The 16,274-nt window shown below is 36.8% G+C and overlaps 1 protein-coding gene across 1 annotated transcript in view; it reads left to right on the top strand.

Moving 5' to 3' along the window:
- The window catches only part of PLCE1 (phospholipase C epsilon 1), a 141,939-nt gene that overhangs the window by 101,526 nt on the left and 24,139 nt on the right, over window positions 1-16,274 (top strand). The window contains exons 7-18 of the mRNA XM_069019675.1: window positions 423-631; window positions 4,877-5,543; window positions 6,072-6,254; window positions 7,108-7,225; window positions 7,607-7,760; window positions 10,947-11,069; window positions 11,154-11,290; window positions 12,220-12,458; window positions 13,467-13,528; window positions 13,689-13,854; window positions 15,619-15,726; window positions 16,142-16,258. Coding sequence (XP_068875776.1) covers window positions 423-631; window positions 4,877-5,543; window positions 6,072-6,254; window positions 7,108-7,225; window positions 7,607-7,760; window positions 10,947-11,069; window positions 11,154-11,290; window positions 12,220-12,458; window positions 13,467-13,528; window positions 13,689-13,854; window positions 15,619-15,726; window positions 16,142-16,258 — 2,283 coding nt within the window. The remainder of the gene's footprint in view (window positions 1-422; window positions 632-4,876; window positions 5,544-6,071; window positions 6,255-7,107; window positions 7,226-7,606; window positions 7,761-10,946; window positions 11,070-11,153; window positions 11,291-12,219; window positions 12,459-13,466; window positions 13,529-13,688; window positions 13,855-15,618; window positions 15,727-16,141; window positions 16,259-16,274) is intronic.

Raw genomic sequence — 16,274 nt, 5'->3', positions numbered from 1 at the left:
AAAGCCTGAAATGTGTAATTATTTTCTGCTAAGTACTCTGACCTTCCACTTAATTCACTGGGAATTGGAAGTTTTCAGTTCCTTAAAAACAGAATTTAGAAGCTCATCAGGTCAAGCTTCTCTATGGAAAGAAACCATTCTTTAGAGTTTTATTATTTTGGTTTGAAAAGAAAAATGCCCCTGTTAGATGAAAAGTTAAAGACTGAGGTTTTTTAAAAGTTTTCAGGAGTTACTTTAACTTGTGTTAACTTGATTTATGAAATGATTTGGTCTGTTTTGGGTTGCAAGTAGGCACAAAATCTCTTGGGAAGCAAGTAGGAAATATGCACTAAATACTCTTAATAGTAAAAATTTCTACAGTGAGAAGTAGATGACACAATGTTCTATTTATACCTATACTAATCTTTTAGATATCTATATAGTTTGTTTCAGATTACAGTGGACAAGACAATTTCTTACAACGAGTAGGCCAAGATGGTTTAAATAATCCAGAGAAAGAATCAACAACAAACAATATCTTTCAAACTATTCGGAGCTGCAATCGCAGTTTGGAGTCTGAAGAGGGTGAAGACAATGTTAGTGAAGGGAGCAATTCAAGGAAAAACTCCTTGAAGGAAAAAAACCGGTACCAGTAGGTCTCATTTTCTTTTCTATCATCAAATGTATATTTCATGGTTTTCTTTTTCTCAAAAATATTTGATTTTCTTTTACCAAGGCTTGTTTTTAGAAATAATAGCAACTTTAACATTTTCCCTTGTATTTATCCACTTCCAATTCAGAACTTTTCTCCCCTGATACTCAACTTCTTGGAAACTCTCTGTATAGCTATTTATTTTCCCTCATGATGTAATTACTTCCTCTCATGATAAGGGTAAATCCTCTGTCTTACACAGAGAGCTTTAAAAATCCACAGTTACAATTACAATTTTGATCTCTAGTGACAGGAATAGCACCAGGACATATTTGTTATCAGAGCTCAGAACATTATATTCTGCATGCTCAGGGAGTGTTCTGGCCCCTTCAAAATAAAGATTATTTATTATCCTTCAAAAGACTTCTTCTTTTAAGGACATGTTAGTTTGAAGGGTTTAAATTTTGTCCAGAAAACATTCATGTGTGAGTACACATTTTGAATTTTTAGGTTGCTATAGTCCTGCTATTTTGCAAAGAAGTTTACTTCATTGTGCCCTGTGTAAAAATAACCCAGTGTTCAGTAATCTGATTTCACTTTGAAGACCACTTTTGAAGACTGTACTAGTCACCAACAGGAAAGACAGTAAATGCAAAGTTTAAGACATTGCATGATATTCTAGAGTGTTACTTTGCAATTAAGTCTCATTGCAAAGCTCATGTAGAGATAGGTGGGTCAGGTCAGATTTCAGCTGAGTAACTGTGTTAGACTAACTTCAAATTAAGTAACACAACTGTACTGCTCTGAGGTGAAGCACTGTAAAACTATGTGAGGGCTTGCATAAAAAAACATGCTTAAGTCACTGCTTGATTTATTTTATTGATAAGGTGTGTCAGAAATAGCAATATGTTCAGAACTATCCAACTTATTTCAGCTACTTAAACATTAAATCTAATAAGTGCCTGAGAGGCAACTACTATCTTCCTGTTGAAAATGCATTTATTTCATTAACATGTAATTCTAAATTTCATTTCAAATAAATAATCATTATTTCCTGAAAGAATGGTTTCTAATAGAATTATTCACATCTGGCTTTAGTTGCTTCTGGGAAGTGGAGCAGTAGATTAAGCCAAGAAAGACAGACCCACTTCTCTGCCCATTTATGTTATCTCTTACTTCAGTCAAAATACTTTCTTCCAGGAATTATTTTTTGTTAATAAATATGCTTTAAAATCAACTTGCAAATCACAGTTCAAATGGTGAATAAGCTAGGCATATAAACATGTCACTTGGATGAACAAAATAGAAATTAAATGGAGTTCCTTTTTTTATGTGTTTATGAAATAATTTTTGTTAATTTACTTATTTATGCTTTATATGTAAATAGAATCTGGTAAGTTCTGCTCTAAAATAGAGTAGGAATTCAGTTTTTTAAAAAACCCAGCGTGAATCTGAAATGAAAGTTTAGGATTTGAATGGACAAAACTGTGGATCGGTAGTTAAAGCTGTGTTTCCTGGTTCAGGCTACTAACTACTCAGTTATGAGTATCTGTACTTCTGATGCAGTAAATACTGATTTTAACAGTATAATACTTGTAGGAGAATACTTCTGAAAGTACTGATTTAACTCAAGTATCTCATAGGCTTTGGAAATTCCTTATTCACTTGCCATGACTTTCCTGGGCATGCAGAAAGATGGGTGAGGTACAGGAGCAAATGGGAACAGAGGCGTGTTCTGTTGTGCTCGTAAGGAGGCTGTGTTTGGTTTATTTTTATTGCTATGAACAGCTAAAAAGTTCTAAGGAAGAAATTTAGTCCTCTTTCTTGTGAGACGTGTCATATTTGCATACATTGTTATAAAATCCGAATTATATCATAATTATGCATTATCTGATAATTGTAATGTTGTGGTCATAAAGGCAGAAAAATACACTGCATAACATGTTTCTCATTACTTTATAATTGCAAGAAAGATTTTCAATTAGTTTTTCTTTTGATGATTTGGATCAGTATTGTGGAACATGAATGCACCAAAGCTGGTAGGTTAATTTGATTTGAAGAAAATGAAAGGCATCTAATAGAATCAATGGGCAGTGGGTATAATTACTTTCCTAGTTGCGTTAGCAAATAAGCTCTATCACTCTGTAGTCAGTGACCCATCTAATTGCCCTGGATTTCTGTACATGCCAGATAAATATCAAACATTAATCTTTCTTAGAATTCAATTTCGACAATTAATTTTTTTTTTTTTTTAAAAGTAGGCAGGAAAACAAAACAAAAAAACAAACCAAGTTTGAAATACAGTTTTTATGGAATTGTTAATTACTGAGTGACCTATGAAGATACTCCTGACTTCGAATCATTGCTTTATTAGCCTGATCTTGTCTTCACTTTTAAGCTTTTCCAATTACACTAAATAGCATATAAAATAATAGAGGAAAACCTCCCATTTTTTTTTCATTTTGTATACCATGCAATTTTCTCCTCTAAAACTGCAATCTGTGTCACTGTTTCCTTTATCTTTTCATTTCATTGCCTCTCAGTGCAGCACGTGTAAAGAAAGCCCCTGGTCCACCCCAGGCTCTGTAAGTGCTCTCAGTAATTGACAGTGGTGTGGCTTTTGGCAGCTCGTGTCAGAGGCTCCATTTCTGTGTATGGTTACGTGTGTGTGTGCTTGGCTTACCTGCTTCCTGTATGTTTTAATCTGCAGCATGCAACACATGTGGAACAAGGCATAAACAAAGCTCTGCTATTTCTGTCTCTGCTGTAATAGACTCCTCCAGCCATGCACATCTACTCTCAGAATACATTTTATAGCATTTTTACAGAGACTTGTTTGATTGTTTTGAGGGCATAGGGGAGAAGGAGCTGCTTCAGTTGTTTCTTTAATTTTAAAATGTTAATTGTGTATAATACAGGTAAATATTTCTATTTACATGTGTTTGGTAAGACTCTAGTAAGGCAATTTATACCAGCTCAGTTATCATGCTTGACCATTATTTTTAGGAATATTTCTTAAATAAATAGAGCTACAGTTAAGACTGCAGTTATTCTGCCAGGGCCCCTCACCACAAGCAATAAATCCTCAGCCTATTTGCCCCTTTTTTATAAATTTGGTGAAGAGATAGAGATCTCACCAATGAATGGATTTGTAGAGGAACCATTAGAATTGCTGTATGGAATAAGGGAAAAATTCAGGTTATTTTGTCATCCAGATAGAGAAGAGTTTTAGGGAAAGCTGATGGTCACTGGGGGAGATGGTGTATGTGACTTGGAAACACAAGTCATCTTTGGCTTGGTTGGTAGGAGAGGGACAGGAACTGGGAGTGCTGTGGTGATAGGAAGGGGAAGCACGGAGGTATTAGGACAAGATGTCTTGAAGGATATGTAGAGGAAGATGGTTTGGATTTTATTGGCTGGATATCCTTAAGAAAATATGCTTCATTAGTTCTGTTGTATACAGAACAGTTTGTCCTTTTTTATGTTCACTGAAGTATCCAAATATTGAACATTTGTACATTCATACATGTTAGAAGCTTCTGCAGGGAAGGCATTTTATTTAAACTACCTCATCTACTAGCTCAGTATTGTTGCTCTGTATCTACTGTTTCTAATTTTGGCAAAATATTTCAGAAGTTCTGGTTGCTGCATACAAGTTTTATGTTAATATTTTCCTTAAGTAAAATAAAATTTCTGATGGAAAGTATCTGATAAAATTCTTACTGCATTCTTATGAGGAAGGTATGTATTTTAACCACAGTTTTGCTAGTGTTTGTCAGAGTATTATATAATGTGAAAGGTCTGCACATTAAATCAGTAATAGAATAGAGATTAGAAGTCCTGTCTGAAATCCACTACATCCTGCTAACATCTTCCACATATGGTACTTCATATTTCAACTGAAGGAATCTTACACAGTGTATTTAAAAACTGGAATCACTTGGCTTTAAGAACCAATCAGACACCTCTTATTATTAAAGCAGAGTTTGGAAACTTCTAGGAAAATATAATCATATTGTTTTAGGAGTTATAATTAATTCTAGCAGCATCTGTTAATTAATGCAAAATTGCAATAACATTAATTGTAATACTTCAAAAACTACACAAGTTCCTGTAAGTCCCAATTATATAGTGATGATAGTAGTTCATTTATTTAAACTACAGCAGAAAAAATATTAATAAAGCATAGCATAAATCAGCACATGTATCACTAAATTTAATTCTCTCATCTTTGCTCATATGCAGATTTCTCATTGGAGATCTTTCAGATTCTGAAAGTGACATATTTGAGCAGTTGAAGGAATGGGACACAAATTCAGTGGAAGAGCAGCAAAAGGCTTTCTGCCATGGGATAGAACTCATTCCCTGGTACGTGCTGTCCATCAGGGCTGACGTCCATCAGTTCATGCAACAAGGGGCGACTGTCATTCATTATGACCAGGAGACACATCTCTCAGCTCGTTGCTTTCTTCAGCTCCAGCCTGACAATAGTACTTTGACTTGGACAAAACCCACAACAGTTTGCCCTGCAAATGCCAAGGTAAAACTGAGTGTGCTGGGTAATACTGCTGAGCTTGGTAAATACCAGTTTCTTGGTAATACTGGACTGGTGGAAGGTTTTTTGGACTTGTTTTCAGCCAAGGCTGTATATATGGGACACTCAGGCATTGATATGCACACTGTGTGTGTTCAAAATAAACTTTGCAATATGTCCCTTGAAGAAAATGGTATAACACTACTTTATGGACTTCAGACTACTGATAATAAGTTGCTGCACTTTGTTGCTCCAAAATACACTGCCAGAATGCTGTATGATGGATTGCTGGAATTGACTAAAGCTGTAAGAAAAATGAGGAGATTCCCTGATCAAAGACTACAGTGGCTACGGAAACAGTATGTCAGCCTTTACCAGGTAAAAGATGCTGTGATTCTCTATAAAAAAGTTCAAAGATATCAACAACTCAATGTAATGCAACTAGTTTCTATCATAAGTAAGATTAGATTAATGAATCTCCAACTTTGTAACATGGCTTAAGCAGTAAGATCTGATTCTCCACAGAAGGTTATGTCAAACCTTGTAAGTTTTCAATACACTGAGGTTAAATTTTTTTTCTTATGAAGCTCTTCATATGTTTGGAGTTTTACCCTGATCTCATCTTCACTTTTAAGCTTTTACAATTACAGTAAATAACGTAAGTATTTTATTAAAGAATAAAGCAATGACAGTACTTGAAAAGGGCACCAAAATACTGAGTGATAATAGTTAGGGCCAAAAACATCCCCAGAGCAGCAAACAAAATAGCCCTGGGGAATTCACTCAGTAATCAATAATTGCCTCCTCTTGATGTTTCTTTCATGGGTTCCTCAGAGCAGTCTGTATTATTGCTTTAAAAATGTGTCCTTATTCTCCTTGTTTTGTTAATGCTGAGAATCTTTGTAGGAGGATGGAAGATTTGAAGGCCCAACCTTGGCTCAGGCTGTTGAGCTGTTCGGAGGCAGACGATGGAGTGCAAGAAACACAGGCACGGGATCTCTCACCAAAAGCACCGAGAAGCCCAATGTACAGAGAAACAACACTCTGGGAATCAGCACAGCTAAGAAAAAGAAGAAAGTACTCATCAGGGTAGAATATTTTGTTATTCATGAGTTTTGTTTCCTTCTTTCAGCTACTGTGTAGCTGTGTTCTGAACCAGAGAAAAGAAGTTAGATGATAATTTTAAAACTGTTTATTGTAGTTTCAAGTTTGGGGATTATGGTTTTCCGATAGTTTGTGTTTCTTTTCTCATGCTTGCAGCATTGTTAGGCCATGTAGGTGCTGGGGCTAGCAGAAGGGGACAGAATCTTCTTGCAATCTTTAGGTGCTACCTCAGCATAAAGGTAAAAAATATTGGTGGTAATAAAAATCTTAACATGCAAAGGGATGTCTGGAGGTTGGTGTAATTTTTTTTAATCCTTTTTGTTTTCATGTTTCGAAAAACACTACCACAGTTATTCCACCTCGGATTAGCACCCACTTTTATGTCATGTGGGTGACAGAAACATGACCTAGTCTGGAGTCTCCTCTCTTTTCCTAGAGAAAACTGCTTTAAACTTAGACAGGAGAGAAGAAAATGCAGGACTAGCACCTCTATGCTACCCACATTTTCTAGCAGGCAGGTAGAAAGATTCTCAAATGAAAAGATCCATCCTCTTTAGGGCTCCAGTGCACCAGTAAAATAGTGTAAAACCAGCTGCAACATTTTAGAGAAGCACAATCATTGTCATCTTCTGTGTGATGTCAAACTGAGGTAACACCTAATGGTCCCACGCTTGACTATGTATCTGTTTAAGTTGTCTCTTTTCTACTGGTATTGGCCTTACAAGAGTCTGTTTTGTAAGGAATAGGTGATTTATATCATGGCTTCATTACAGTTTGTACAGATAAGAAATGGAAATAGGGGGTTTGGGATGTTCATTATGGTGTTCATTATTTCTAGGGTGAAAGTGGAGAGGCCACTGATGATGAAATGGCAACTCGAAAGGCAAAAAGCTGTAAGGAATATCGTAATAGAAGTGGTTCAGATCCTCAAGATATTGATGAACAAGAAGAACCAGGTAAATATATTGCTTCAGTACTTTAAAGTCCATCAGGGTTTTGCTGAAAGTCTTTTTATGCAGACATTTTTTATAGTGTTAAACTTATAAACCTACTTTTGCAGTTGAAACTCCAAATGCTGTGAACTTTGAAATTCATTTCTGTAGTTGTTCATGATTGTTCTTTAATTTAGTTTCAGTAGCTTTCCCTTTCTATTCAGATAAAATGCATTTTTAAGTGTTGTTCAATATGTACTTTTTTGACTGTTTTGGGACAAATCTAGAATCCTGTTAGTGTCTTACTATATGTTTTAATGAAATATCCTATAGGTCTTCTGGACAAAAGCATTTTTATTGGGACAGATGTTGTAATTGCGATGAAAACTTTTGTTTTCTCCTTAGATCAAAATATTATTATTAACTCTTCTCCATCTAACAACCTGCCATCAAGAAGAGCTCACTCTCTGACAGCATCTGGATCTCCCAGTTTAGGAGCTACATCACCAGCAAGACCAGTCTCCTCTCCTGTAATATCATCAAGCAAAAGTCAGTCTAGGTAAGGACAGAATCAATGCTTTGATTTAAAAAGAAAAGAAGCTGCTATTACTTACTTATCATCAAATGTGGGGTTTGTGCTAAACTGGCAAAATTTGACAAAAACAGCTCCAGAAATGTCATTAGCCTTTTTGTAGACATCTAAAACACATTGTAGAACAACACAAAACATTTAAGCTGAAATGCCATGAATCTGAGGATGGCTTTGTAGCAGATCCCTGAGCAGCACGCTTCAGTTTATGTCTGTTACAGAAGCAGATTGGAATGCTGTTCCAAAACTACACAAATAAGGAGCTTAACTCTTTCTCCAGATCTTCTCCAAAACAAAGTTCTAGGCACCTTCTGTATAGTAAAAATCAACAGAAATGTTATAGATGTGTGAACTGAAGTTCTGAGATTTCTCAGCATAAATAATTTCTACCTGGGGGAGTAATAACTTTTGCTGACATTCCTGGTGATGACTGCAGTACTGTCTTGGGAATTGGAGGAACAGATTTGGAATCTTCCTCTTACAGGCCTCCTTTTCTTGAACATTCATCCTTTTTGTGTCACTTAAGGAGTGTTAAAGGTTATGCTGTTGCAATGTGTGCAGTAACAGTGCATTATTTTATTAATGCTGTAAATACTAATGGTGATGGTTGTAGTAATGACAGTATTAACAATATAATGTAACAATGATAATATGTCAGAGATGTGGACAGTACTTCATGACATACAAGAGGACAGTCTCAACAGAGGCTTTCCAGTGCCTTTCAGAGAAGGAATGCTGAAATATCATTATGTGTATGAATCTTCGGGGTTCCAGGACAGCAACAGTAAACAGTAAAAGAGATTACTGCTGCTGGTAGAACATTGTTTTTGAAGAGATGTGTCTTGTGCAATGGTTTCTGTTGTGTATTTCTTGGGGATCATATGTATACTAAAAATAGTTGGATTTGGCAACAGGTATGAGTAGTAGAGCCACCTGTGAACATAAGTGGTTGGCTTAACACTGGTTTGTGAGGCTCTGTGTTCTGTTTTTCACTGTCATTCACAAACTTGGATTTGTCTTGGTAAGCAATTATTCTTTTATTTTTTTGTAAGGATGAGAACAGCTTTCTTTTACATTGAACTGAAGAAATACTGCTTTTCTATCTCTGGAAAATGCTTCTGTGCTTTGCAAATCTTCTTTTTGCTTTTATACCAAAATAGTTGTTGTCCCTAAATGAGATTAAAAGGCTCAATGGAGAACTCGCATTCCCTGGGAAAGGACAGCTAATGTTCCTTTAAATCCTCTCAGAACTGGGTTTCTGCATGGATCTCTGTGTAGCTAAGCACTGTGGACCTCCCCCAGTTATCACAGGTTTTCCCTGGAAAAGTTGTCTGGCACCTCCTCAGCATTGCTTCGCAGAGAAATCCCAAATTTGCTATGACCCTTCTTGCTAGAACTTGTTCAGGATGTAGCTTATGGCTGTTTCATATGTCCAGAAGAAGTCTTCCTCAGAACAGATTTACATGTTTTACCCATTATCGTGACCCAGTTTTCATGAGCCATTAATAAATTTGGAGCACTAGAGAGTTTTATTCTGAACACAGGTAGCTTGCACCTGCTTCTGTCATTCCTTCAAAGCAGATGGGCATCCGACAAATTTCCACGTTCCTTGGAAATCTAGTGCCACTTGTAAGGTGGAGGAAGCAGGAGAATGGTTGATAAGGCCACTGGAACACAGAGCACAGGACATGGAAAACTAGAGATGGGGGCTTTTTTGGGAAGAGAGAATAAACCTCCTCTCTCATTAACTATTTACAGGTGTAATCCAGACTGCTACTAGTTGCAGTTTTGGTTGTTGGTGATGATGGGGTTTTCTTGGGGGTTTGGGGCTTCTTTTTTGAAAACTTTTTGTTTGTATTATTTCCCATTACTCTGGAAGATAATCTTATTGATCAGATAGGATGAAATGCTGAGCATTTTCTTCTGTTCTTGGTCTCCTATTTGGTATTCTGCAGTTCCAGTCTGTTTTCTGGAGTCTAGAGACTTTCCTCATCATGGTTTATTTTTCCTCTCTGATAAAAATGCTAGGAATTATTTTAGCTAAAAAAGTTATTTGCAGTATGTCAGTACTTGCCATAGTGATGTCAAACAAATCGAACATTATCAACTAAAATAGATGGTATTTTTTAATACTTTTAAATCACATTGTGTTTCCAATTGCATGCATCCATCCCATGCCAGGAGTAAACTCAGGAATCTGGTCCAGCATATTTATGTAAGAAGTCACCTGATTGCAGGCAGGTCTTTAGGAACACTGGACAACAAGCTGGTCCTGTTTTGCCATCACAGCTGTTAGAACTATTTGTATTGAACCTAATGGCAAAATTAATAGATTAATGGATCTGTATATTTGAACATTACAGAGCAATAAAATCTGACACATGGTCTGATACTTTGAAGGAAATACTGTCACTTCTGCAGTTAGTTATGGTTTAAACTAGATAGTTCTTGATATTTGTGTTGTTTGCTTAGTTCCTGCCCTTTTCAGGAGGCTGGTGCAGGCAGATCCCATTCCTGTAATGTGTGTTCATTGGTGTTTAGGCCCAGGAAGGGGCTCAAGAGCTCAGCCCCTCATTGCAAGTTATTACATGTTGTTCACTAAGGACTTGTTCATACAGCTCATCAGGGCCTAACTGTATTTACCAGTATAAGTCCTCTAGAAGCCTAAAGATTTTGAGTTGTGACTTTTGGAAATGTGCTGGTTCTACTTCAAAAGCCTTTTTCAGCTACACAGCTTAGATTAATGATTGCAGTTACTGAACAATCTATTTTATTATTTCATCTTCAATGAAGCTTATACGCAGCCTGCATTTCAAGAATACTGGCATTGTTTTCTTTAAAGGGAAAATAAGTGCTTTCATTTGTGCCATGTGCATCAGGCTTTTTTCCATATGAAAGTTTTAAATTGCATGATATGCATTATTCATTCTGGTAAAGTTTGCAGTTGTCTTGAAGGAAAAAAATAGCTCCTATAAAGCAAGAAGGTAAAAACCATCATAATCATCTTATGAGATAGTGCTTAATTTGCTTCTTCCAGATTTTGTTAACAAATGCATTAAGGAGAACACAAATAAACTGTTAATACAGTAATGCATAATATTTCAATTAAGTAGAGGTTTAATATAACCAAACTACAGCAGTCTTTTTTGGATTTAGCACCTGGAGCAGCAGTAGCTGGCATGGCCGCGTCAAAGGAGGAATGAAGGGATTTCAGAACTTCATGGTGTCTGATAGTAACATGACTTTTGTGGAATTTGTAGAGCTCTTCAAGTCTTTCAGGTAAAGGATTTTTTTTTCTATGCTAATTTCATTCATCCAAGTTTATAAAAGAGCAAAAATTGAACTTCTCTGCTCTTTTTGCAGTGTCCGTAGCCGCAAGGATCTGAAAGACCTTTTTGATGTTTATGCTGTGCCTTGCAACCGATCTGGCTTAGAGCCTACTCCACTTTATACTAATTTGAAGATTGATGAAAATAGCAGTGGATTCCAGCCTGATTTAGGTTTGTTAAAGAGAAAAATGCAGCTGTTAGACTGCTGAGCAACTTCAGTTATTGGCCTTAAAAAAATGCATCTCAGTCAGTCTCATTATCAGTTATAAGCTTAAGTCAGGGGCTGCTGCCATGCCTCCACTAATACCTAGTTAGCAGGGTTTAAGACAAAAATGAAGTGAAGGAAAAGTATTCCAACTTTCCACTAGCCAGATATATTTGTAACTGGTAATAGCAGAAGAATAAAGCTTGTTGCTGAGTGGCTGAGCCCAGGGATCTGTAGGATCAGGGATCAGGTTGCAGGAGCCCTGGGAGGGCTAAAACACTGCGCAAATATAGGGAGGAGAAATGAGGAGGCTGTGCCCTGTGTCCCATTTGGCTGTTTTTTCTTATCTAGTTTCCTAGTGGATCTGCTTTATGTGGGATAAGGGGGAAGGAAGCCTCTGTCCCCCTTTACGTTTCTCAGTCACCATAATCTAAGTCTGGGACTTTGGCCACGTGTAAAGAAAACAGTCTTTCTGCCAAGCAGCTTGTGGGGAGGGTGTAGAACAATTGGCACAGGAGACTGGAAGAAGATAAAAGGTGATTGAACAGGAAGGGTATGGGGTTGCACACAGTGAAGGAAAGGTTTTGAGGCTGTACATGGTGGTGAGAGGGAGCAGGAGAGTCCTGGGTGTGTGAGAGGCTGTGGATCCATGTTAAAGGTCCCAGGATTTTGTTCAGAGTCATTGGGCACCTGTAGTCCACTCACATGCATGCTTAATGCTCTCTCTTCTATTAGTGGATAGAAACAAGCTGGTTTTGTTCTGATTGACTGTGTCAGTGCTAGAACACTCAGTGAAATACTTGTGTGTATTGTACACTACATTATATTCTATATGGGATATATAATACACATAATTATTTAGCTTATATTTTTATTTCCTCATTTTTCTTTTAAGATTTGTTGACTAGAAATGTTTCAGACCTTGGTTTGTTCATTAAGAGCAGGCAGCAGCTATCAGACAACCAGAGGCAAATATCTGATGCTATTGCTGCTGCCAGCATCGTAACCAATGGTACTGGAGTTGAAAGCACGTCGCTGGGAGTATTTGGAGTAGGAATCCAGCAGCTGAATGACTTCCTAGTGAATTGTCAAGGAGAACACTGCACCTATGATGAAATCCTCAGTATTATCCAGGTCTGTAATACAAATATCTTGTATTTCCTTTCTACTAGAATTTGTGGTACTTCCATTTTGCCCATTAACATTGTATGCTGTTCAGAATAGCACCTGTGTGGGTATCTCCTTTCACACTGATATTGTCTCTGCAGTTTACTTGAATTTAAAATTTAATACTATCTTTATTTTGGGCCAGAAAATTGTATGGATGTCCATAAATATATCCATTTAAAAAAAACGCAAATAAATAGTTCTATTAGCTATGTGTACTTTAGCAGGGAAGGGATGTCACCAGATAGGAAAAGTGCTCGTGATAGTTCATTTATTTCTCCTTGTCTATGACCACATTTGATTGAGCATAACCCTACTTTGGAACTTTAAAAAGCACCATTTACACGTATTTTTATTTTATTGTAAAAAAAATTTCCAGAGGAAACATGGACATTTTATTCCTTTATGTACAATGGCTGATGATTTTAAAAAGTGTGTAGAAAAATTTTTATTCCTTGAAACATGCATGATTAATGTACTCCAAAACTAAGCACCCATTTAGCAGTTAACAAAGGCTAAAAATTATATATAACTATCAACATGTAAGACAGAATTGCAAAGTTTGAAAGACAGAAATTCTAAAGAAACTTCAAGTTGGAATACCACAAATCTTGTTAACTTGAGATGGTGGTATGTTGTATTTAAGCATAATAGATGGGAGTAGGACACCTGATCACAAATCTTTCTTAATTTCAACCTAATTGCCATCTCAGCTTTGAACAGGAGGTTGGATTACACAATCTCCCAACATCCTTTTCAACCTGAATGATTCTTTGATTTATGATTATGACTTTAGTATGCTTGTTTAGTGATTGTAAAACACAATTTGCAGGCACCTGATTATTTTATCCACAAAAAGACTGGTTTTACATACTAACTGTTCAGTGCTATGAGCAGACTACATATAAAAACATGACGTAGACATATTTCTAAGAATTGTTATTATATATCTCTTTAATTCCTTCCTCCTTGTAGAAATTTGAGCCTAGTGTGAACATGTGCCAGCAGGGGCTGCTATCTTTTGAAGGATTTGCAAGGTAATTACTTATGCACTAATTTATATATACACGTGTATATATATATTTGTGTGTGTGTGTGTGTATATGTTAAAAGATGATACAAGTGTACTGATGTTTCTAGGAGAGTCAAAAAATGCTCAGCACAGCATAAAATTTCCTCACATCTTCTCACTTCTAGATTTTTGATGGATAAAGACAACTTTGCCTCCAAAAATGATGAATCACAGGAGAATGCTGAGGACTTGCACTTTCCTCTCTCATATTACTACATAGAATCTTCACACAATACTTACCTTACTGGCCATCAGCTTAAAGGGGAGTCCTCAGTGGAGCTCTACAGCCAGGTATGCAGGATTGGATTGTTCTGTAGCTTTCAACATGAACTTGTCTGTTTTACTGGTAAGTTTCAGGAACATGACCCTTTTGCTTTGAAAATCTAAATGTCCTAAACCCCTGCTTGCAAAACTTTGGAAAACATGATGTGTGGGAAAGCTGCCTGTAAGAACAGTTGTGCTCAAATGCCTTTTCTAAGGCAAAAAAATGGGTTTAGTTTGAGATTCATAGCATTTAGACACCAGTCGGTCTGACCCAACCTACTAAAATTAGACTTTCCCACAGGAAAGACTGATCTAATATTTTAGTTCATTCAGATGTCAAAAACACTACTGAAATACTGTACACTGCACTGCAAAGACAAATTTCAAATAGAACTTCTACAAAGGTTACTTCTAGGAATATTATACAGATTTTAGACTTTATGCCTGATTGGTGGTGAACAGGGGAGGAACAAGTTCTCCCTCGGGCTTTCAGTTCTGTTTGTTTGTATATATATATTTGTATGTCTGTGAGTTTGCAAAATGCTGGAGAAAGCATCAAACTTCCTATCAGTAGTGTTTTCATTATGCTGAGTTAATGACTCACCATTGAGAAAAGACTCATCTGGTGTCCCATGTGCTGTCTCACCTGTGGCTATAGACAGAGAGGTGAGGCCGTGTTAGGAAATCCTGAATAACATGAATGCACTGAGTAATGCAGTTGCAGAGGTTCCTGCAGTAGCACTGCATAGTGATCTTAGTATTGTGTTGGTAATAGATGGGAAGTGAGATAGAGATCAACTGCCTTCAAGGTTTGCATGATTAAGAAGAGCTTCTTCCTGTCCCTCAAGTGGTTGTTGCCTGCTGAAGGGGTGCTTTGTTCTGGCTCTCACAGAAGTGGTGGAGTGCCAGCTGTGGACACAACTGCCTGAAATCAAATTATTCAGGTTTTGAGTAGAAATAATTTTTTATTTGTTCATGAATGGTTTTGCTGCAAATGGGTTTGATTGTTGAGATCTTTCTATTCAGTAAAATATTAAATTGTAGTACAGATGACAGGCATGCTAAATACTGATAGCAATAATAAACTGGGCTACCACAAGATGGGTTATCTCTCCCTTCATCCTTCCTCTTTGCTTCCTTCATTGGTTTTTTTAGCAATGGCTTTCTAAATAAATAAATGAATAATTTAAAAATTGATGAATGAATTGATGGCTGTAAATTAGCTTAATATAATTAAGATGGCCCAGCACATTTCCATTTTAACTATCCTCATAGAAGTTTTTAAGACATCATTTTCACTTTTATTTATAAAACTAACAATAACAAAAAAAACCCAACAAACAAACTGCAGGTGCTTTCCCCCTAAGCTGTCATGGAAGCAACCTGGAATGAATTGCTATGTTGCTTTATAGCTGCTTTTGCAGGAAGAAATATGGAAATGTTTCTCTCTCTCAGGAAATTAAGCTGTACAATAAGAACCACCTTCTGCAAACAGATTCCATGTGTCCTCTAAGATACCATGAATTTGAAAGCTTTATGGTAATTTTTCCAAGAACATACGTGCTTTCTTAATTTTCCCATAGTTTTTCATTGGGAAATAAGGAATTCAGTTAGGGAATGCAGTTATCTGGGCACTGTACCTTCTGTGGGCTGTATACTTCACAAAAATTGCTCTTTCCAGCAATTTTGTTGAATATCTGGGCTTTCATTCATCTCTGCAATGTCTGTCTTCTGCTTTGATGGTATGATACTGTGTCTTATATGTGCTTACACTGCTCAATTGCATTGTAGGTCCTTTTACAAGGTTGCAGAAGTGTAGAATTAGACTGCTGGGATGGTGATGACGGGATGCCTATCATTTATCATGGGCACACTCTTACTACAAAGATCTCTTTTAAGGTATGCTGGTAATTGCACATAGAAACAGAAAAGTGAGAAGTTATTTTTTCTGTAACAAAGGGAAAAAAGTAATTGCCTACTAGAAAAACACAAATCCTGATGGGCTAAATTCTAATAGAATATAAACTATAGATTATGTCAGACATTAAATTCTCAGAAGTAAATATTACGCTTTTCAAATTAGTTTCTGTAGCATATATAGTGTAATTTTCTGTCTTTTTGTTGTTACATAAGTAACAAAAGGGGATATTACCACTTGTGTTGTAACAAGATGTCAGCTTGCTTTGAAAGCACTCTGTGGCCTCTTGCTTCTTCCAGAGGAAAGCAGATGTCCAACCCCTCCTCAGCTAACAGTAGCTGAACTGAGTGCTGCAGAATGATCCCACATTCTTTCAATGGCCTTTCTCTCTCGCAGGAGGTGGTTGAAGCCATTGACCGCAACGCGTTCATCACTTCCGACCTGCCGATCATCATCTCCATAGAAAACCACTGCTCGCTGCCTCAGCAGCGCAAGATGGCCGAGATTTTCAAGGTAGGCCATAAACTGC

The sequence above is a fragment of the Aphelocoma coerulescens genome, chromosome 6, assembly GCF_041296385.1.
Source record: "Aphelocoma coerulescens isolate FSJ_1873_10779 chromosome 6, UR_Acoe_1.0, whole genome shotgun sequence".
Lineage (NCBI taxonomy): Eukaryota > Metazoa > Chordata > Aves > Passeriformes > Corvidae > Aphelocoma > Aphelocoma coerulescens.
Note: the sequence above shows the minus strand (reverse complement) of the source record. Positions and strands in the feature narration are given on the sequence as shown.